At 36.6% G+C, this 24782-nt stretch overlaps 1 protein-coding gene across 3 annotated transcripts in view; it reads right to left on the bottom strand.

Annotated features, from left to right (window-relative positions):
- The window catches only part of OSBPL8 (oxysterol binding protein like 8), a 141484-nt gene that overhangs the window by 63174 nt on the left and 53528 nt on the right, over positions 1-24782 (bottom strand). For all 3 annotated transcript variants that reach the window (XM_072401391.1, XM_072401392.1, XM_072401390.1), the window contains one exon: positions 21596-21632. In XM_072401391.1, coding sequence (XP_072257492.1) covers positions 21596-21632 — 37 coding nt within the window. The remainder of the gene's footprint in view (positions 1-21595; positions 21633-24782) is intronic.

Below are 24782 nucleotides of genomic sequence, written 5' to 3' on the forward strand. Positions count from 1 at the left end.
AACTTTAAAAGTTGAGCAGTAGTTGAATATTTGCTTCTAAAGTTTTGAAACTCAGCATACATCTTAGGTGTTTGCTGTCCTCAAACATCCTATGGTATATATGGAATAAAGTTTCACTGTTCTCTGACTTTCAGTCTATGAAAACAACAGACACATTAACATGTCCTTTCACTTCTATGACTTCCTTAAAGGAACTTCCCTATGATTAAACTTATCTGAAAATAAAGTTAAATCTTACTTCCTAAAACGTAGCTGAACAAAATGTACAAATGCTTGTACTATGTTTATTTTGGCTTTAACATAATAAAAAGAACATTAAGCAAATCACCAAACCAGATCTACAGCATACATTTCAATAGCTGTAAAAACACAAAATTATGCACTACACTACTTAAAGAACTCTAAAATATTTTTTTTTATTTAGGTAGATTTTCAATGTTATACATTTAAACCTTAAAACAGTGCGTACATGAAATTATATATGATTTTATACGATTATATTATATATGGTGCTATGTCCACATGTAATATGTAGGTGCATTAACCACTTGCTGTCTATAACATAGTGTTTTTTTTTTCATGTTAAATTTTGTTTCCATTGCTGTATTGAATGTTAGCAGTGAGGGACGCATTTTGTTATTTATCAATTATTGATACGTACCACAAGGAATAAATAGCTTACTGCACTATATATGATTTGAAGACTTAGCCATAAAACATATTACCTGCAATCATGGCTCAATGCACCTATTGCAAAGAACAAAAACTGACACTGCTGGATAATTAACTAAAGATGAATTTCCAGAAATTAAACACTTTCTTTTTTAAAATAAAAGTGTAGGTCTCTGAATGATTTGGTATTAGCATTCTGCAATTCTCGTCACTGTCCAGGTGACGGATGGTGAAGGGACAAGCCGGTAGATACCACTGAACTGCAGTAAAGAAAATTTAAACCTCTTTAAAGGCCAGAAGGGCTGCATGGGATAGCTAAGTTAGCAGTGTTTTATTTGTCAGAATTGGATGGACAAATCTTTTAACAGGTAAAACAGCTTTTTGCTTGCATATAGGTATGTATTTTACCTGTACTTAGAGTGGCCTTAAATTCAACTTCAATTTAGGTTCAAGCCAGGTATACCCTGTGACCTAAAGAGAATGAAGTATAATGCTAAGTGCAGTCAGAACGCCTTAAGCTTGCTGCCAAAAACAGAGAGCACAAATATGCTCATCGAACTTGCACACCATAGCAAACTTACCTGCCAAGGTGCCCCCTCCAGTACCTTGACAACCACAACATTTTTATTTGCTTTGTAACAGAAAATAAATGTTTGGATTTTAATAAATGTTTGGTTTTTGAACCATTGGATAAATATATTTATTTCAGGTCTATATTACTATTATTACTACACAGTGCTGTACAAAGTCCATAGTCATGTCACTAGCTCTCCCTCAAAGGGGCTCACAATTTAATGTCCCTACCATAGTCATATGTCTTTACCACAGTCCAAGGTCAATTTAGGGGGGAGGCAATTACCCTAACTGCATGTTTTTGGAATGTGGGAGGAAAACCACGCAAACCCAAGGGGAGAACCTGCAAACTCCATGCAGATAGTGTCCTGTCCGACATTCAAACCTGGGACCCAGGGCTGCAAAGGCCAGAGTGCTAACCACTGAGTCACCATGCTGCTCAAAGGTGTACACTACTAAAGTGGTAGGAATGGGTTTACCTTAAAGCATGGCAAAGATTAACTCTGTTTGCTGATGGGATTGTCGAGTATTTTATTACATTCACATAATCCCTTATTGGCCCAGCAAAAATTGGTGATTGCCACTTCCTCTAATCACAAACCCAGGTTAATTTTGGAAACCTTAGGTGACCCAAGGGCTTAATTTTAAAAACCATTGAACTGACAAGAATAAAATTATGCCAAATTTGGCAGGGGGGGGGTGTAGTCCAGACGGCAATGATAGGGCAGGAAGGAAACGGATAAAGTAATCTTCATCATCAACAGGGAAGCTTTTGGTCCCTGCCATCAGCATTCTAGGTGATATGTCTCACCCTTCCATCACCTTTCTAGACATTTTGAACATACTTGGTCATACCAGGGTACCAAGGCTAAATATCCTTTTCTTTAGGAAAAAAATATCCGAGAATGGTTCTAAGCCTTTTCAAAAATGTGTATGTTTCTTTTTGCTCTCAGAGGATTTACCCTTACTTACTAAAATATAGGTGACTGAGACATCAATAAAAACCCTAACAGCTTTTATTTCCTCCTGACTCAAACAATCGCTGGAGATACACTTCAAGCATTGACTAAGTGCATGGAAATTCAAATTTTGGGCAGAAAAATAAAATGAACATCTGTTGTAATTTGTAATGTGTGATTCTTATTAGCCAGAATACCACAACAAGGAAAAGACAGGCGATGATAGGAGGAATATGTGGGATGGTGGTGGTGGGGGGGTTTAATTTGCCCCCTTATTGGAATTTCCTTGGTGACTTTTACAAATCATTGCTTAAACCCCTGAAAATGGTATTACAACTAACATTTTTGGTGAAACAAGAGGGGGGCATGTCACAAGAAAAAAATTTCACAAAGGAACGTGTACTTTTATGTTAATATTTTATGTTTACATTTTGAATCTACCAGCTGTATATAGGATTAGAAATTTACAAAAACATGAGGCAAATGAAAAGAATCTGGAAAGTGACAAATGTCCAGGAATAACGAAAATAATGGAAGAATGGAGACTATGGTAAAAAGCAGACAATAAAGTATCATAACGCCTCATTATTTATTTTATTCTTTTTACTTAAATTCTAAACCATGTTTAAAATCATTTGCTGCCCTCTGCTGGGAACTTTAAGAGGAAAGACTTGACTTGACTGTGATGAACTTATGTTTCCTCTTGTATCCCCCTACAATAGTGAATATAATGCCATGCCACTGAAATGGCCTTCCTGTGATATATATAATACTCCCCTGGCAATGCCACGCCTCGATCATCACTATCCCTGGTTCTAGCAATGACAGAGTTCAGCTATGCTTCATGGGTGAAGGATGGTGCCTTGGCAGGCCAATACAAATGGTAGTTTCTAAAAATGGAAAACATAAATTTATCATTGAAAGTATACAACGGTCAAACCCTCTCAAACCCTTTTAGATACATGCATGAGGACTGTGCAGATTAAGGATACACATTGGAGGCAAAAATTGGCAATTCTGACATCTAAACTACTTTTTTTTCTGGCAGAGACTAGGCAGTCCTAGTTAAAACAGCTTTTCTGATGGAGTCTCCGAGAGTCATGAGAGCAACAAGAAGGTTCTTAGGGATACTAAGGACACCAGATGTCTACCCGTATGTCATTCTCATAAAAATATTGTTATCTATGGGCAGATTTTGTATCACAGCAGTCTACTTTATCCATTATTTTACAGTAAGGGAATCATTTCAAATGCCAGAAAATTGCCTAGACACTAGCAAAAAAAAAATGTCTGAGGGCAGCAAAGTTTAGCCTCCAAGTGTATCAGTCGGTAGTGTGGTCCAAAATATTACAATCTCTTACAGTGTACCTTTAACAATGTTTCAGCATGTAGGTCATCTGCATTAACCCGAAGACACCACTAGAGGGAGAACTCACACCACCATTTAATAATGAAAGAAAGGAAATTGGAAAAATGTGAAAATACTTAAATATAGTATATTATATTTTTATTTAAAGATAAAATTACTGTCTAGAAAAAAAAAAAAAACATTTAAAACACATTTGGATACTCTTACCAAATGTTAAATGTGGGTAGCTATATTTTTAGAAATCGGATTGCCACTTTTATCATTATTTATAAAAATGGTTTGCAATTTTGTTCCCTAGCAATTGGGCATTGAAAGCAGAGAACAGAAGTTGAGGCTGATTGACCCATTTTCTAAATATGGTGAACAGGACACGTAAATGCAAAATGTGCTATTAACTGTAAAAGTGGCAATCTCTTTGGTGGATTGGAACTTTTAGAAATGGGGAAATTGCAATATGACTTTTCTATAAATAAATAATGCAGCTTTTCTGGCAAACAACATGTTCAATATTTATAAATAGGACACAAGTAAAAAAAATAAAACTTTTGTGTTAGTACTGTGCAAAATTTTTCACAGGGCTGACAAACACCAAGCTATAGTTACATTGAGCTTTGGTATTAGCTAGCATATAGGAACAAATATTTTAGCCGTCATTTAACTTTTGTCCTTTATTTCCAATAACAACATTATAACGGTAATAAAAGCTTGAGTTATCTGCAATCTTTCTTTAACTCCCACCATTATGTGACTTCCTAAAACAATGACGACTAGTGCTGCTGGCCACTAATAGTTTTTTTATAGCATGTCAGTGCAGGTAACTGGGACAATCTAAATATACCTATAATGTAGACAAAGGTAAAGCAAACATAGTAAGTGTGTGTGTGAGTGTGTGTGTGTGTGTGTGTGTGTGTGTGTGTGTGGGGTTGGGGGGGACTCTGCTTGAAAAGCTAGAGAAACAACTGGGATCTATGAAAACTCCTTTGGTAATGTATATACTATTAGAAGATATAAAGCAAACCTGATTTTGTTTGGTTAGAGAAGTTTGTACAGTGCTGAAACCTATTTCTTTTTAAAAAAATAGGCAAATGAACACATGAACACAGACATTGGATGGTACATGATTGAAAAAATAATATGGAATAATAAGTAGGTTTGAACAGAACACTAGAACTGGGCTGGACACTGGACTGGGCAAGAGAAAGTCAGTGATGGAAACAATAGTGTTGACTGTGGAAAGCAAAACTCAGTAAGTAACAAAGTTTGTCGGGTCAAAAAGATAACCCACAAAATCTCCTGGTTTTGGCTTGTCCTAGGTTTACAACATAACTCCAGTGTTTCCCATAACTGAGCAGGTTCTGATAGCCAAGTGGCAGAACACTTTTTCCTGTGCTACAGAATTTGCTTTGTCCCAGGAGGAGTAAGAAGAGAAAGAACTTTAGCATGAGAAAGACCAGTAAGGTAAGAAGTTTTCACTGACCACCAATGTACCCCCCACCTTCACCTGGCACTATGGTTATCCTATAGCCCTTCCTAGGCCTCATACCCCCCCACACTCCTTCACCTCGCAATAGGGTTATCCTATAGCCCTTCCTAGGCCTCATACCCCCACACTCCTTCACCTGGCAATATGGTTATCCTAAAGCCCTTCCTAGGCCTCATACCCCTCTACCCTCCTTCACCTGACACTATGGTTATCCTATAGCCCTTCCTAGGCCTCATACCCCCACCCTCCTTCACCTGGCAATATGGTTGTCCAATAAATCTTGCTAGGTACAGACACTGAGGGAAGTCATTTAACAGACAACCAATGAAGACAGCAGATAATGATCATCAGATTACAACCAACAAGTAAAATCTAAAGACCACCCTGTCATGTTGTATAGTAAAAATGTTGTTAAAAAAGAAAAAAAAAAGGAGGACAACATTCCATACCTTCATTCTGATCATCGTTTTCTGGCAATGTAGCTAAACACAGCTCTGCAGCAAGGGGAGTTTTCCCTTCAGCACAAAGTCCTAGCTGGGTTTGGCAGAGTATAATGACCCCATAAACTATAAAATGTTATACTAGCTTTAAGAAGGAATGCTGAATTCTTGTACAGTAAGATAACTTTTGTCCTTCCCGGGGGATATTTATGAATTTTAGGAAAAAGCAGCAGTGACACCAGTGTCTGATCCTTATAGGAAATAAAGTAAAACATAGGACCCTGGCTGCTTTTCCTAAGCACACAGCAGGTGGCTCCCAAGCATTAGATTGTGATTTCTACTGCGTACTTGGAAAACGTGCAGAAATCACATCCAACAAAGCTTTGACAAGCGAGTGTGGATGGAGGGCAACACAACCAAGGTTTAAAATTCTTTGGATGTGCAGTAAAGTAACAACTATATTATTAAAGTAAATTGGAGCATGTTGAAATATACAAAGGGAATAGAAGCTTATAATGTCATTTTAGTGCTTTCCAGCTAAAACCTAAATCCTGGTCAAATATAAAAACTAATTGTCATGTCTGGGGGGATACAATAAACAGCCAGGACACAGCATTAAAAATATGATTTTTTTTTTTTGACCACACCTTTTTCTCAGAAAGCCGTAGCTAGGAAGGTCTGAATCATTTCACAGCAAGTACTTCCCTAATCTAGTGTACATCATCATCAGCGTGACTTAGTAAGACAAGGCAAGACCAGACAACATATTTCTGGGTGTCACAATCTAGACTGAAAACTTTTTCTTCTACAAAGATGTCAACACTATACTTTCCATGTAGACTATTACTTTCTATAAATGGTAAACTATTTCAATTATTCAAACATATTAAACTGCTACAAACAACTGTGATGTGAGCATTTCCTTGTCTGAAACATACCACAAAGGGTTGACAGATGCCGGTGTCTCATCTGCCAGATCTACTATGACATTGCAACACATATGTAAGATGGGACTGTAGGCGCCCGATGTATATAACAAAGCAAGTAATGCCGATCTATTAAATGTATGGAGTTGTACAGGAAATACAGAACAACACATCCTATTTACATGCAACATGCTGTACTTCTCCATCATCTCCACATGAAAACTCTCACACAACCAGGCCCCACAATCTCTAATGACCTTTTTGTTACATCTAATTAAACATGTATGTGTCTAATGTAGAAGAAAACATGCACACCTTAATAAATCATTTCAACTCCCAGCACCAGAGCTGCTAAAATTAAAATACAACCTTTTCCCATCTACAGGAGAAACCTGCAGAGTTGATGAGCATTTCAATATACAAATGTAGCTGCAGCTTACACATGATTAGCTGATATCAAGTAGCCAATCATACATAGATGGTGCTCATCCTTTTGTAACCTGTACCTTCTTTTTGTTTAAAGATTACAAAGGACTACACTATACATTCAATACACTTCTTATACCAAAAAATACTAAAGTGCAATCATTTAACCAAATACACAAGAATGACATGATTGTGATCTTGTCACACATAAAAACACAGCCTTACTGTGTAAATGTCATCTTCAAAAATTCCCCACGTTGGATTGATGAATGACCAATCAGAAATTACTACTGTGCACTCCTATGAAAGAAAGTACACTGGTGTGCCACTCACTTATAGTGCCTCCCTTTCTTTAGGGCATAATGGTGCTGTGTGTACAGCGCTCATTTGTTCATCTCTCACTGCAAACAATTATCAGAGTTGTGGAGTCGGTGATTAAATCCTTCGACTCTGGCTGCTCAGTTTCTGGTACCCCCCACTACGACTCCTCTGTATTTACAGAGTTTCACACTTCACACTTTTGGAACCAAACGTCACAAAAAAATGTAGACCCCTTTATTTTTCATAAATAAATTTATTAAAAAATTAAATATAACACAATCTTTTTACCATAAAAGTTTTTCTCAAAAACATTATTAAAACTATATGAAAATAAATGGATGATTTGTCAACTATGTTTTTTACTTTATATAATTTAAAAAATAAATATCCCTATTTCAGGGATTTATACTAAGTTTTAAGATGACAATATTATTGATCTTTTTATCTTCAAAGTTATTAGCTTTATATTTAGTATTGCACTTACCCTTATGGCCAGAGAATTAAGTATTGCAGAACGTCAAAGAGTGGTAGACAGTTATCTGAATGGAAGTGATGCCTCCCAGATAGCAATAGTTTTGGGTTGTAATCGTACAACCATAACCAAAATTATTAAGACCTACGAATCTTCTGGTAGCGTGGAAAAATTACCAAGATGAGGTCTGAGAAATTCAAAGTTAGATGAAGCCCATAAGGAGGAGTTATGCAACTTGATATCGGAAAATTGCGGAATAAGCTTTAGGGAAATGAAGGATCAATTAATTATTTGCCAAACTTGGAATTATTGTATCTATTTCAACAATAGATGCATTGATAAATTCCAATTGTCATTAAAAAAACTTCTTTATTTCCCGCAAGGCATAATGATTACCACTCTCTTCAAGAAAGGCTTAGCTATGCTAACAAAATCCTTGATCTCATTGCTAAGGAAAATGGAAAAAACATCTACTTTCTTGATGAAGTAGGTTTTAAGAACCAAAGGGGGAAGATCTCCTATTGGGCAAAGGGCGGTGCATGTTGTGGCTGGAGTGCATTCCAGAAATTTTTCAATTCGTTGTGTGAGGAATAAAAATGGGACCCTCCACTTTAGGTCACAAGCATGAGCAAAATTATTTGAATTTCCTGCCGATATGACCGCCCCAGCGTCATTGGGAAACGCCAGAGATCGTCTCTGCATTGCACGGCTGAAGATCGAAGACAGGACGTGTCCCCAGGACCTGCAGGGACCAGCAGGATGACAGGGGACGATAACAGAGCAAGGTAAGTAGGTTTTTTTATTAAGTTAAAGCTACCCTGAGCTGGATTACCGCTACTTGCAGGTAAAATCCATCCTGAGTCACTCTCGGGAATACCGCTAGGGTGGGATAAGTCAAAAGAACAAGCATTTAATCAAGAAGCAATCCTCAATTTTTATTTATGAGGTTTTGAATGTTTTTAGTGAAAAGAGTGTTCAGCATGCCATCCTAATTATAGATAATGTCCGCTTTCATAAAACTAGCCAGGTAAAGAGCTTGGTTGAAAGTAAGGGACACCAACTCTTATTTTAACCACCATACTCTCCATTTCATAATCATGTTGAGAACATGTTCTCTAAATGGAAAGAAGTAGTAAGAAGAAAGAGGCTAAAAATTTGGGTGCTTTATTAGAAAGCATCAATAGTGTTTTTTTTAACAATAGGCGCGCAGGATTGTTTAAAATATTTTACAAAAATGTTTAGCTTTTTGCCTAAATACCTAAGCCTAAATCATTTAATTACCTATTGCATGTTTTTATTTATTGTTGCTTGGGTGAAACCTTTAAAGTAAAAATATTGTGTTAGATTAAATTTTATAATAATTTATTGATTTATGAATAATTAGGGGGTTTAATATTTCTTTGTGAAGTTTGAATGCAAAAGTGTGAAGATAAAATGAAAACCCCTGTAATATGTAACCATATTTTCCACGTTGATTGAAGGAAGGCAACATACACACCATTTAACCACAGAACTACTGGCTGGGAAGCTAACGCTCGACTGTATTGACTAGTTTAAACAAAAGATAAAAAAATGAAAACAATAGGGTTAAGTGGCTATAAAGTAGTAGCAGAGCATGCATAAAATCAGGAACAGGAACTTTACCAGTTTAAAAATATGAACCACATTCTTTGGTAGTTGTAAAACAAAAACAAAGCTTAACTACATGAACAAAAACAAAAACTGAAAAACCTAAAACACTTTATATAATAAACTTGGAATGTAGTTGGAGAGTAGAATAGCTGTTAAATGCAATCCAAAACTAACTCAATGTAGTGTTGTTTTAGGAATTGGAATAGCTTCTGCCAGATCCATTTTCATAGAAGCTCTTAAATCTAATTTGATTACTTTTAGAGCTGAAAATAGTCTTTCAACACTGACTTGGGTGGGTGGCATTGCTGTTACGGTTCTAGCCACATCACTAATAATCTCAGGATAAACAAGGATGGCTTCTTCTACAGTCAGTTTCGATGAGTGATAATACTTTTTTTTAACTTCTTTTAGAAAAACGCCTGCTGGAATCTCTTTCTTTGGACATTTTCTGGTTGTTTATCTTTAACGCATATGCAACGTTTTATACTAGTGAAAGTTCCATTTTGTTCAAGTAGGAATCAAAGTCTAATTCTTCATTTGAAGAGGGTGATCCTGAGTTACCAGTGTGTATAGCTTCATCCAGTGGTGGTGTTTCAGGTAGTAATCCCTTCATGCGAACTGCTACATCATAGAGGGCTTTTTTGCAGTATCAGTCTGGTCATCGCTCAACAAAATTTGGCTCATTGGATCAACATAAATAGCAGCTAACAAGATTCGATTATCCAGTAAGAGTTTCTTTCTTTTCTTCATTGAAGATACAATGGCATCAGCTTTAACCCTCCACTTTAGTTCAGGCAATATATCAAGCTCTTCCATTTTAAGAAGAATTTTCCAGGTGTAAAATCTTCAGATTGCAAACTCTTGGTGACAGTAAAGGGGTTAGAAAGTAGATTTTCCAGTGCTTTTATTTGTGTTCACTGGCTTTCAGGAAATAAAACATTTTCATTGTCTAGTTCTTTCTAAGAAAGTCTTTTAGTTCAAGCAAACACTTTACCATCAAATAAGTGCTTCCCCAGCGTGTTGTTTGACCCAAAATGGCTCCTTTTCCTGCACGTCTTTTCAAAATCGCATCTGTCTTAGGGGCCCTGGCTGCAACAGTTACTTGCCTCAATTTGCCAATCAGAGTAGCTGTATGACGATCTTTCAATCCATCTCTTAGATGCTTCTTCAACAATGTTATCCAAAATGTCACTATTCTCCTGGCTTTCACTTTCTCTAATTCTTGCAGAACTGTCTTCCCTTAATATTTGTCTGTCACATTCTTCATCTGCCTTATTCATTTTCTCAATTGTGCTTAACATATTAGACGCATTATCTGTCACATTACATAGACTCTTTACCTTTTTAATTTCAAAATCTTCCAGAACATCCTCCACTAACGTCTGAGGATAGTCACCGGTGTGATGTGCCTGGGTGTCCTTTACTCCCAAAGGTTTGCGTTATTGTTTCATTATTTTCATGAACAAATCTAACATTAATACCAAAATAACTGGCTCTGTGACGTGTGCATGCACCCATTTTTATGAAGACAAATGTCCCTGCAGACCTTTTGTAGTTCTTCCTTTTTACATAAGTTTCCTTTTACTTTCTCTTTCCAGAGAAACACCAAGTTTTTAAGCCATTTCTCTTTTGAGGCTTAAAAAGTTTGTCTGTCAAAAGGATAGTGGTACTCTATTCTTTACCACAATTTCAATAATGTGGTTTTTGAATTTTTCTGTTGTCATTGTTATGGTAACGATGTCAGATATAAAGAGTCTTCTTAGTTGTGTCTGGTCTCCAGTAGATCTCTGAACATTTTTTGTCCCAGATGTAGATGGAATATTTTCATTGATTTCATTCTCATTCACAACTTCTAACACTTTAGGATGAAACTGCTGCAAGTGTCTTTTCGAATTTGATGCTCCTGTAGGTGCATTTTTGTTAGACCCACTGAAACTGCTAATTTTTGCATCACATTGTTTTTCACCATCATCACCCAAGAATACATTGGCACACGTAATGTTTCCCATCACTTAATAATGTAAAGTGCTCATAAACAGCAGACTATCGTGTTTGTGGACGGACTTTTTGCCATTGTGAATGGGGTGACGCTTTTACTAATATATAAGTATAAAAAATGTTATACTAACTAGCATATTCTTTGATTTAAATACAAATGTACGCATAGTCCTGCACTATTGCCAACATACATACAACACAGCACTATATGCACAAATAAGCTATAGCCCTGCAAATAAGCTATAGTCCTATACAAAAAAACATGCACAAACATATATACTATACACACACAACACAAAGCCCTACATTTTACTCAGAAACATACACACAATATGCACTATACACAAACATTCATACATTCTTGCACCATACACAAAAAACATTCATACATTCCTGCACCATACACACAAACATACACACAGCCCTTCAGTTTTATACAGAAACATACACACATCCTTCCATCATGGTACACACAAGCAGCCAAAGTACCCAAAATTGTCTCCAATTCCTCGACTCCGACTCCATAGCCCTGACAATTATGAAACATTGTCCCCAATCCATTGGACATCTGTATGAGGATTTGGGTGCAAATAATTCCACAGACTTGAATAAACGTTTTAACACTGACAAATGCCACAAAATTAACTCAAAGTGACAAATTGCTATTCCTGTAAAGAATAGGCATTTCCTATGAAAGGCAGAAAGATTTATTAACACAAAGCAAATACAAATCAATAAACAGTCATTGAACTTATAATTTATTAGTTTCTGAAAACAATCATGATACCACAAAGAAAACATGTTTTATATTGATACACCCTGAATCTAATCTATTCCAGGGCATTACACAGATCACCATCACCAGTTGAATTAGAGGACATATTTTGCATCTATAGCAAATAGAAAACTTGTAGTCACAAGTAAATTATGCAAAATTTGCCCTACATTTGTACACAGGAAAGAAAAACATGTTTCCACGGTCTTATTCAGAGCGTCATCTTCAAATCCCTATGGGATTCTTCACATGTAGAAGTGACCTGTACAGATATTCCCTAATTACGGAAAATTACCCAGAGGAAAGAGGTTTATGTTAGATATGGGTATTCAGCGCTCCCTTACGCTTTTATTGAATTACATGCTGAACAAATTACTTTGTGCCTGACTTAATTTATTTCATCTAAGTGCACTTCTGCTCAGCCATTAGCAAATCCTGCTCCTGATTACCCAAACAGCTTAAAGCAACGACAGCTCGGGCCCAGCAAGCTGAATTACAGCAGCAAATCACTTGGCTGCACTACTGGGCATCTCTTTGCTGATAAAGCCAGTTCTTGGATCTGTCTGCTCAATTAAATATATGACTGTTCAGCTAAAGAGAGATTACCACAATAAAAATATGAACTGACCAAATCTGCCTCTCACTGGAAAATGTAACTATGCTTTGATTCAGTTATTTGTATTAGTTATGTAAAAGCTTGCAAGTATCTAACAGGTAGATGCTATAGCACTCTATTTTTCAGAAATTCAGCCATGTAACACGGACAAGTCTGCCATTTAGCTTCTGTTCTATAAAAAAAAAAAAAAAAAAAATATGATACACTGCAGAACATTTGGGTACCTGACCTTTAGGTGGAAGGATTCAGACGATGAATCTAAATGATCAGTTTGTTCGGCACATTAGCTTTCACATAAACAAAGCTATACTGTATAACCAGCCATACTATAGAATACGGAAATGATTGTGCCATAATCAAATTATACATTATTTAAAACTAGGTACAGATTAGGGAGAGAAAATACAATCTCCTAAATTTACACTGTCCTTTTACAATGTATAAACCCTTTATTATTATTATTATTAATATTATTATTACACAGGATTTATATAGCGCCAACATATTACGCAGCGCTGTACATTAAATAGGGATTGCAAATGACAGACTAATACAGACAGTGATACCAAGGATTAGGGTGGGCAGGTCATGGGAAAGAATGTGTGGGAGCCAGGATGCAAAGTTATTCACAAATTGTGATACTGGGCCAGGAGGGCGGTAGACAACAGCAACAATGAGGGGTAAGGGGCTGAAGATGACCATTACAAGCACATTACTAGGCACTGTTATACAGTTTGCCCCAAACCTCAGTAACTGACACTTGTTGAACAGCTTAGCCTGTGGAAGAAAGTGGAAAAATACCACATCAACTCGCAGGTTCATGGCACTATGTTACAGACGGGGCTCCTAAAAATAAACTCTGAATCATACGTGTAAATTTGTATTAATTCTTCTAAACACATTTTGTACGTAACTGTTCCATATAGTCTATCTGCATATTAACCACTGTGCTTATCTTTACATATCTAAAAAAAAAATGCTTTTTACAAAGATTAAAAATGGGACATTATTGGCACTGAGTTCTGATTAAAGTTATCAAGATAACATATAAAAATATCTATAAACTTAAAGGGTCACTAACATAGGTTGTTTTTTATATAATCCAATAAATCAGAAGTAAACCTCACTATACTCACCTGTCCCACTTTTTCATAGGGTGTTACCATCTTCTTCCTTCTTCGGCTATCTTGATTGACAGGGCTGGGGTGACATCTGGAGTTCATTCAGTTCCAGCAAGCACAGGGGAAGCCGGGATTACCGGATATCCTGGCAAGCAATAATGAGTTACCCATTCACAGCAGGTAAGAATGATTTAGGTAGGGCGTTATTGTAGAAACAACATCACTTTTGCGATAGTGCCCTGCTGAATACAAAATTTAGGAAAGGAGTTTCTTTTCATTCAGATGGGCCAGTTCAACCAAGAAAACGTAAGGGCATTTTGTAAATGGAGTGCAAAGAGAATGCAGTCTACACTGTTTGGACAGTGCTAAAACACTCATAAATAAGCAAAAATGCTTCATTATGTCTACAAACTCTTGGAACCTCCCACATGTATGAATGGAGTGTTTAAAACAGTTTGTGACCATGCATGATCATTGGTGTGTTTACTTATTCTACCCCTTATCAGCCACATGACTTGGTACAAAATACCTTTGCAAACAATACAAAAACTGTATGGGTGTTTTTATGTATTTTAAATTACATCTGTGTAAAAATAGGAGGGTAAAGTGATTTATCCAATTAAAAAACAATTTTTTTATTTCACTGCAGTTCCTAGTGCTGCCCAGTCTTGTTCTTGTTGCAGTATTTCATTGCAACAAGAACACGGGGCAGGAATAGATGCAAATCAGGTTATGCAGTATATGCACATTCTGAAAGAAAGAGAGAAGTAGTCAAGAGGTGACCCCCACCAGTTTCCCAAATCAAGAATCTATGTGTGGATCTGGGGGCCTTTTTACCCAGAACCCCAGAAGATGTGCTGCAAAAGATGCCAAATACAGGTTTAACAGCTGTCATCTATGTACCTACCCCATGCATGTAGTCTTCTAAGTTGAATTCTACGCATGTGTAAATGTGCATTCTGGTTTTATATCTCTTCTAGACCATGATTTTGTTTTTGAGTTCAAAATAGTAAGTTTAACATTTGTATAGATAAATGGCATTTTCATATTTACAAAAAGTATTGAAACTTTTCAATGTACAGAATTTGCTCATAGCTAGAAAATGGAAATTTCTTTAATCTGGTTACTATATGTAACTTTTCTACTTTTTCCAGCTTTCTTTAGGTATCTGTTGCACTGTTAGGTATCTAGGTCTATTTACCAGTCTCATCATTACTATTGTTGTCAGTGAAATCTGTTTACTTGGGTTATCAGTGGTTATTGCACAGCTGCCTCCAATACACAGAAGATCAATGCTTACTGCACTGGTCATTACATACTCAGAATCGGAAATATATTCTATACGTAGCTTGAGCATTTTAAATTATTTTTCCGCTGTAAAGATTTAACAACTGTAACTAGAATGACTGGAGACAAAGCCAGCAGATAAGATTCTGAAGTTGCATATCCCTATAAATACAAGTAAATATTACATTTGAGTGATGAAAATTGTAGTAAATGAAGTTTAATAAAATCTCAGTGCACAGGAAAACATTATAATGTAATATTATTAATACCCTCCTCCTTATAGAGAGGTCTGATTGGAAGCAAAGCTCAGCAGTTGTTAAATCAGGAATTAGGAGGCCATAAAAGAGCATACTACGTCAATTCCTAGTAAGGGTCATGTCGCACCAGCAAATTGGTAGCTGCTACTAATATTTCTCATTATTTCCCCTGGTGATTTATAGCCAGCTTTAGAGTTGCTTCTGTAGCTGGCTGCAATGTTTCTACCTAGTGAAACAAATTATTATGTTGAAAGTGCCAAGTGACCAAGCTACAAATGGCTTTAAATTGCCGTGATTTGTTTGTTCTTTGCAATTCAAACATTCAGGGGGGAAAAAAAAAAGAAGAAAGAAAGGGAAAAAAGGCCATCCCGTCAACCAGTGAGAAGGAGGTATCTGAGGCATGGAGTCACAAACGCTACAAGAACATGGCTTGTTATTTGCACATGTACAGCAGCTAACATGGCAAGTAGTATGAAAAATTAGGTAAAAAGTTGCCATAGTAGTAAACCAAAAGTGGTGATGTCATATATGGGGTGACACATTTATCTTGGAAGCATAGGTCAGCTGATGTGCAAGACGTGCAATAGATATAAATGAGCTGGAATTTTATGAAGTTTGAGTAAGAAGCCACAAGTAGGGCAGCCAATTCTCCAGGGAGATTAAAAAAATACCCTTGTAATTTATATTTTTCAGTGTTAAGACCACTTTCCAAAGCACACCTTTAGAAATAGAAGCCAAATACACACATAAATAAACTTAAACATGCTAGTAGGCACTTTTCTGCACACCAACTGCGATTGCCAAGGTGCTCAGCAGTGCAAAAAAATGCCCAAACTCACTAAAGTAGAATAGAGAACAAAGGAGAACCTGAGAAGAGACAGAAGGGATTCAGCTAACAGTGACTAGATTTTTAAAAACTGTCATAGCAGGCCAGAAAGAGATTGTTAAAAGGCCAGTGAAACAGCAGATGTACAATTATAGTTATGTCCATAAGCCTATATTAAAATTCTTTGTAATAATCATGGTTCTCCTTTAGGGTGCATTTCATGTCACTGTAATCACACTTCTATTTCACTGAACTTTCAGAAATTCTCAGCATGTTTGCCGATTCACCTAGGTTCTTGCATGATATCCAATGTTGTTGGGTCTTGAAGAAAAATTATTATATCAGGGCCAACATAATGCACTAGACAGCAATGGAGCCTTGATCAGTTTAGCTTTCCATCCCTCCATATCCTAAGCTAAGTGTGGCTGTGCAAGGAATTAGAGGAGGCCGACACCTAGACAGATCCAGGTGCTTTTGCTAATTCATTTTAATAAATACATTAGAAGTGATATGGATGTTTTTTTTTCTTTATTATCAGCCTAGAGTTAAAGTTTAATCATGACTCTATGGAAACTGGAGAGGAGGAGTTGGGCACACAAGCAATAAACAGTAAGTAGAAAAGTTAATATCTTGAAAACTGAACAGACTTGCTGCCAATGTTTCTATAAACACATATCATTTACAATGTGAGCCGGGGTATGGAGATGTGAAGCAATCTGCCAGCATGTGTATTTTCAGTGATAACAGCATTATGTCAAACAATCCCCAGCCGAGATATATTTAGAGTGCTGGCATGCTAACGGCAAAAAAACATGGCAACACGACATTTCTCAAATGCTAGAGAAGAACGAGTGCCAGCAAAAGGCAGGATAGCGGATGTATAAGGGACAAGCAGAGACAGTCTAAAAGCCACAATGTTGGAACAAGTCCTCATAACGGTTGGAGGATTTGGAATCTGAGTGAGCCTGAAAAGGGAATCATCACATGATATCAAGCTGTCTCAGTCCTCACTGTGAATAAAGCAGCTGTTCTGCTTGTATATGAAACTGTGCTCTTTGATGAGGCTTTGTTAGGATACGAAAAGCCACTGATTACCATGTGTGAAAAAATTGTACATCAAGCAGCATGAAAAGCAAACTGACACAAAAAGGTTGACAACTACATAGAAGGATGATCCCTGACTCAATTGGTTCTGTTTCAACCTGGACTCAATCCAGTATTTCATCAAAAGAGTGACTAATAAAGATCCACAAAAGAGCCTTCTACCATTTATAAAGCATTTTAAAAGTGAAAATGTGTGATAAAAGTTTATATGAAGATATATGTTAGCGCAATAAAAAGTATTTTCATAACTTAAGAAAAGGTTGTTCTACTTCACTTTTAGTGTCGGCCATATGTCTGAAATGCTAGGCACCCATTCATGTGACCTTTTCTAAAAAGTAGGGTCAAACTAGGTAATTTTCCAGCTCAGCTGAACTGATGTGACAACATCATCAAACATGGCTTAAACCCTGGAGAAAACTTGGTTTTGGCATTTACTCTGCAACAGAAACCATATGAAGTTTAACACAATAAATCTTTATCATGCAACAAGACTTGAAATTGTCTAACATTTGAATAAATATCGACTATTGACAACTTTTTGGAAACCCTTGTTTCTCACCGGGCTCCCTGTAATTTCTTACTATGTTTAACTGTCTAACACTAGTTTTATTTAGGCTGGATTCACACTGTTCCTTTTAATTTGAAGAATGAGTGGTCAGCACATGTAGGTGTGTATAGGTCCAAGGAATTTTCTGTTCCATAGTACGATAAAAGTACACAAACCATAATACATATACACAAACCACGTTTGACAAAAAAACAACATATATTAGGTATAAAAAGAATCAGCTCCCTTCCACAAATTAACATTCCGCTGAGTTGATGACACACACAAAAAATATTTTTCCAGTTGTATTTACTCTTATAACATCCAAGTGAATGATAAATAAGGAATAATTCAAGAAGAAAACAACTTCTGATGTGAATAAAGCCTCCCCATAAAAATGTTTTAACTTATTCAGGGGTAACTGATTACCTTCTCAGTTACAGATTATAATTTATATTTGGTTTCAATCTGTGATCAATTGTAATTTCAGCAACAAAAACAGCTATTCCTCAACATTCCCAATCTTGGTAGTTCAAAGCATTGTGAAAAAGTTTTAGAGATAAAGTTGGGGACCAGCACAAATCAGGAGACAAACACACAAAAAATGTAGATTTCAAAGATTTTGATAATACAAAGGAGCAGAGAAAACTCTACCAAAACCAAAATCAAACTATTTGGCCTCAACACCAAAAGGTACACCTGGAAGAAAACAAATACTGCACACATCCAAAGAATGTCATATTTACAGAAAATAATGGAGATGGTAGCATAATGTTGTCAGAGTCTACAGAAGGGACTGGGACACTTGTTAGGATAGAAAGAAAAAATGGATGGGACAAAAAATGTCAAATTTTTGGGAAAAACCTGCTGTCCTTTTCCAGAAAGTTTTGGATGGAAAGAATGCTTACCTTACATGGCAATGATTGAAAACACACAGCAAAATTGACCATAAAGTGGCTCAAGAAGAAAAAGGAGAATGTCCAAGTGTGGTCTAGTCAAAGCCCAGACTTAAATCATACTGAAAATCTGTGGAATGACTAAGATTTCAGTCCACCATCCAATATGACTGAGCTTGAACGGTTCTGTAATGAAGAGTGGGCAAACACTGCACCGTCTAAATGTGCAAAGTTTGTAAAGAAGTATCCCCAAAAAAATAAAGGCTGTAATTAATTGATGATACTTTATCAATCACATTCATTTTTTTACTAAACTGTTGCTTTTATATCTTTCACATGGGTGTTGTAAGTTGCATTGAGTAAATACAGCAAATACAGGAAGAATATCTTTTTGTATGTGTCTTCAGGTTAAGTTAAGATACATTTCAGTGCTATATATTATTAGTCAGTTTATTGTAGATAAATTTAAAAGGTCAGGACATATGAATAAATCTCATGGTGCAATCTCCATGCAAAGATATTACACAAACCACTGATTGGCTGCTGAAACCAAGCCAATTCTAGACCTGTAGGAATATCAGAGGAGCAAACAAAACAGAGACAACATTTGCAAGGATGTATCCAGTTGTCAAGTAAAAGTTACAGAATGAATGAAGCAAAGGGTGCATGAAAACAGAGAATTTAATAATCCCAAATAGCAGCAAGGTAGATATTAGAAACGTAAAAGCATTCTTCTTGGCTTCACCTAGAGCTGGATAAAAGGGAGATGTATTTTTTTTTATGTTTAGGAAATAGAAAATTATTACACTTACTAGTTTTATACAGTTTATGATTCAAAATCACCAGGGAAAATGAACCAAAGATAGACTATTTTAATAGAAGGATGATCATATCTAACTCACCACATAGTCTGCTGAATTAAAATATACTTGTATGGTTAATAACAGATATTGCCAGAGTTTGTATATTCTTGATACTCTCTAAAGGTAGCCTAGGACAAAACTCTACTAACAAAAAAAAAATCCATTAACAGTCAGGGTCCATTTACACCAAACATGCATATATTGAAGCATTGAAGTATGTTTCATTAAGCAATTTACTTAATTATTTAAAAATATTGACCCACAAATGTGTGAAAAAAGTTCAGCACAACATTTCTTCAGTTCGATGTGTATTGCAGCAACCTATAACTGAAATGCATTGCTGCTCAAATCACTTCCATAGACTTTCAACCTCTTCAGCAAATGTCTGTCAAAAATGCTATTGAATGCTTCCAGGTGCCTAATGGTTGAAAATGGGTAACAGGAAGCCATTAAGCAAGCAGTTGACTTGTCTAAGCATTATCAATGACCTCTAGTCACAGAAGAGTTAATGTTTAAACCCTGGTTCTTACCAAGTATTTTCTTTCTAAGTTTTGGACACTGAAAAACAGATCTGATATTTATAGAGAGATCAGTAACCGCTTTACCAGTGATAAAAAGTAAGGCTGGAACTAGCACAGTTGATATAATTAAAAAGTGACCCAGAAGATGCACTCAGAGGGACTTTAAAAACTGTAGCCTAGAAGGAAGTGTCAAGTTGATAACATGTGGGTCAATCACATGACACGAAGAGTAGATGTTCTCTATAAACACAAAACAAGCATGACACAGAGGAGCTATGCATAGATCCTTCCTTCATGTGTGGAGGAAGAGATGCTAACATTATTGGAGAATTCCACGCCCGTACACACGAGATGCTAACATTATTGGAGAATTCCAGCCCCGTACACACTCCCTGTCATGGTGGAACTAGAAGTGGATATAATGCTCCTGTTTCGGAACGCGAACATAGGAACCATTGCCCAGATCAAGACTGATATATATTAGCTTGGGTTATATTTAAATTGTTGTAAATCAAGAACATAAAACATTACAAAAGTCATAAAAATCAACATGGAAGATGACTGATAATTACTAAATTGCAATATTATTCTGCCCTAGTGCCCTAATTTTTGTATGAATGATCTGATGCTCCCCGGCTCTCAGTGGTGCTTGTCTAAATCAATGGTGGTAAACACATAGACAGAGCACATTTCCCATTGTTTTCATCCCATAATTCTATACCATTGCCTTAAACGTTGCATGCTTTATAAAGTTGGGTAATCTAAACCCAGGGAAGATATAAAATACATAAATTGGGGCAGCCAGGTATTCATAATTAAAGTTTAATAATTGTAATTAGTGTGATTTGACTTTGCACCAGTCCCTTGCAATCCCCTGTAAAATAGCAGTTAAAATTCTGAATTTACACATAGCAAACTGGCTAGCTGTTGGCTGTTCTGCCTCCTTGAACCTTGCTATCCTCTTGGCAAGAGCCCCCAAATATTCAGTGGGTAATAACAGCAATGGTTAAGGGGGTGGAGTGGCCACCAGTTAGCCGGTCTATGGTCATACTTCGTGAATTCTGGGACACGTAGAACCAACCAGGTGAGCTGGAGAGAAAAGAGAGCACAGTGATTAGATGAGGACCCCACCAGTCTGCTGTTACACTTCACTGTCAATAGGTGGAGAGGCATACAGAGGACACCACTAATAACGCTAACAGAGTAAGAAGTGTCTTCCATCTTGCTGTGCTGTTGGGCAAGGATGTGTCATTTAAGAATTACTGGACACACTGGAGTTACACACAAGATAAAACGGCTCCCATTTATATTATTTTGTATGTATTTATCTGTTTAAACCTACAAATCAGTCCCCACCAGCAAACAAAGCAATAATCACATCAATCAATAACATTTTGAACTTGGAGCTATTATTTCCACAGATTGCATGATTGAATCTAAAAACAACAAACCTATAACATGTACTTCCTGCCAGTGTGTCACATAACAAACAAGCATGCTTTTTCACTTACGTGTTGATCCAAGGGTGTCTTTGATCTCAGAATTTTGCTGTTTGAGAATTGGTGACAAAAGGAATCAGAGCAGTAATCCAGCGCCAAGGGCAAGCAAGATGATGTGATGGTAAATACAGCAGCATCAGGAAGAGCAAGGGAGAGAAAAAATACATGGTGTTAACTGGTGCTCAGACATACAAGCACATGCTACTGTACTAGGTTAAACAAAACATGTACATGAAACGATGCATATTGCGTGAATTTATAGGTTAATGCCTTAGGCACCCCAAGTTAAAATGCAAAGATCAATGTGCTAGGCAAATCTAAAGGTCTTTATTGCCAGAGAGATTGAAATAGAATTTTCACTAATGGAAGAATCTCCACTACAAGCCATATATTTTATTTCTGACAGGTCAAGGCAAACGCAGGCTCCTGCCTATTACAAAGCAATTCGACAAGTGATCATTCTAATGACATTTCAAAAGGTATAACAAAGCCTGAAGCAGCTTCCTGTTTCAAAAAGTATTACAGATAGTGAATATTTATTTAGCTTACCTGTTTCTGGAGTCAAAACCTATCATAGTATTTTCTTTTACAGGAAGCATTAATCACAATTTACGAATATAAATATAGTACAGAGTGCCTATATTGTAACATTTTATTTTATCTACATAATATCAGACAGTAAAGTCCTTCGAGGTTGGTATAGTACGGAAAACAGACAGTCTGCAATTTCTGAATGCTGTGGCCTATGTCTATGTCAGCTCTATAGTCCAAAAGCCTTTGGCACTTAGTTGATAAGAACATATGATGTTGATCAGAAGATGTATTATAAGGTCCCTTTCATAGCCGCAAAGTAGAATTGTGTGCTTGGAAGCTCCTGGCTGCATAGCAAAGTGCTGCTGTGTACCCCAGAGCAGCATCACAGGTAACCAGATGTGCACACGGCTGTCGCCAAGACACAAATCTTCAAGCAACAACCACATGGCCAAATGTAACTTGTTGCTTTTTAGGAATGTTGGAAAATTGTCAACCTGCTCCATTAAATGACAGCGGATAGCACTGCTGTGGAGCTCTCTCACTGCGGATCTGAAATAGCCCTATTCACACAAACATATCAATAATATGGAATTGGACACATCAAGCTGCACTGTGAAGAACCCAAATATCCTTGGCCTTCAAAATCCACAGCCAAAAGAGACTGTTAAAAGTATATGTGTGCAAGTTTTAGATCTGGTATCTGTGTCCTCATTGGAGAGATTAACTCATATGTTTGTACTATTAACTATTGTTACTGAAACAAAATCCAAAATTATACAGCTGGCTTCAAGAGAGTGGTGGGGTAATCTTCTAAAGGGAATACTTGTTCCAAGGACAACTTGTCTAAAAAGGGAATTCTTCTCACTTTGTAAGTTTGTATGTTTACCACTTTTCTGTTTTGTCATTTAGGGAGGAAATGTCCTCTAGAATACAGAGACAGAAAAAAAAAAAATAATAATAATAAAAGAAAAAGCAACCGCCTTCTGACTACTGTTTACCTTGGAAAGGAAAACCCCAAACACAAACACATATTCAAAGAAGTTTAAACACTGTTGTGTACAATGATTCGGGGGGTTCTGAGAATACACAAATGCTGAGAGTACACACGTGCAATAATTGTCGTTAGAAAACGAACGATTAACGAGCGATCAATGATTATTCACAAATATTTTGAACGATCATATTGTGCACAATTCTGTACATACAGAAACTTTACGGTAGTTCAAATTTAATCCACCAATAATGTACACACACTAGAAACGATTGTTTGAACGATGCAGGAAGTGACATGTACAGGAGAAAGTGTTTTACAGAACCATCCACAATCACTGAATGACCTTACACACAATAGATAGTGAACGATCGTCGCCCAATCAGATCCGCCGGGACGGTCTTTGGTTTCCACCGATCGGTCGTTAATCGTTCGCTTACAGCTATAATTCAAGGGCACACTTACGCACATTTTTACTAGTTGCCACTGTCCAAGTTCATGGATCAATGAGGCTGAGCATAATAATAACAGACCAATAGTAGGGTGCAGAGGTGGATATGCTCTCAACCATGGTAACTGGCAAAGACCTACCTTCATTACTCCCTTACACTTAGGAATGCAATAAGAGTTCACCTTTCTTTTCCACTTTATATTATGCTGGTTATACTGCAGATTTTCCTATTATTTCTATTTTCACTTTATCTAATTATAGCATACCTTTTTTGCCAATCAGTTAAACATGACATATATACATACTTAAATAATCTTATCATATTACATGTAACATTGACAACACTAAAAAACAAAGACTAAGGAAGAAGGGGGGGACGAGGGGCAGGCCAGCTAACAATCCCGCATATGAAAAGGGAACATATGTTACAACCTACTTAATCAATGATGTAACTATATGGTCAACATTGACCAATCCCAGCCATTAGGCATATAGTGCTCAATCCATGGTGACCATATTTTTTGGAATTTAGGAACCAAAGCAGTCAATATCGCTCTTATCTTTTCATTCACTAGAAACCAGGACATTTTTTTTCTTCTTAACTTGTTGCACATTGGGGTTTTAGACCACCATGCCTTTGCCAATACCATTTTGGCTGAAGTGAACAGATATGTTAACAATTTAAATTGAATATTAGTACAAAACAATGGTTTCAGAAGTGCCTCTGCCGATTTTTTAGAAACTGCAAAACCCACTAAAGTGTAAGCTATTTGATATACTCTCGTCCAAAATGTTCTTATTTTAAAGTTACTCTGTTCTTTCTGTTAGCCATCCTGGAGCCTAAAAAAAACCTTGCAACAAAAGAATGACAATAGTAAACACCCCGGGTGGTGTTTTAGTTTGATCGAACCCCTGCAAGTCAGCTTGGTCTGCAAATAGGAGTGGGGGGAAATGGAAATACAGACATAGCTAAATAAACAAATAAATTTACAATAAGAACACAATCATTATAAGTAAAATCCAATATAATCATCAAAATACAACATTGTACCGTTTGAGATATGGCTCTTTTATGAGCAAGCCTGGATTAACTAAAAATATCTGTGAAACGGATGGTACATTTCATCCTGAATATTATTATTATTATTATTATTATTAAACAGGATTTATATAGCGCCAACATATTACGCAGCGCTGTACATTAAATAGGGATTGCAAATGAC

Source organism: Pyxicephalus adspersus, chromosome 2 (assembly GCF_032062135.1).
Source record: "Pyxicephalus adspersus chromosome 2, UCB_Pads_2.0, whole genome shotgun sequence".
Lineage (NCBI taxonomy): Eukaryota > Metazoa > Chordata > Amphibia > Anura > Pyxicephalidae > Pyxicephalus > Pyxicephalus adspersus.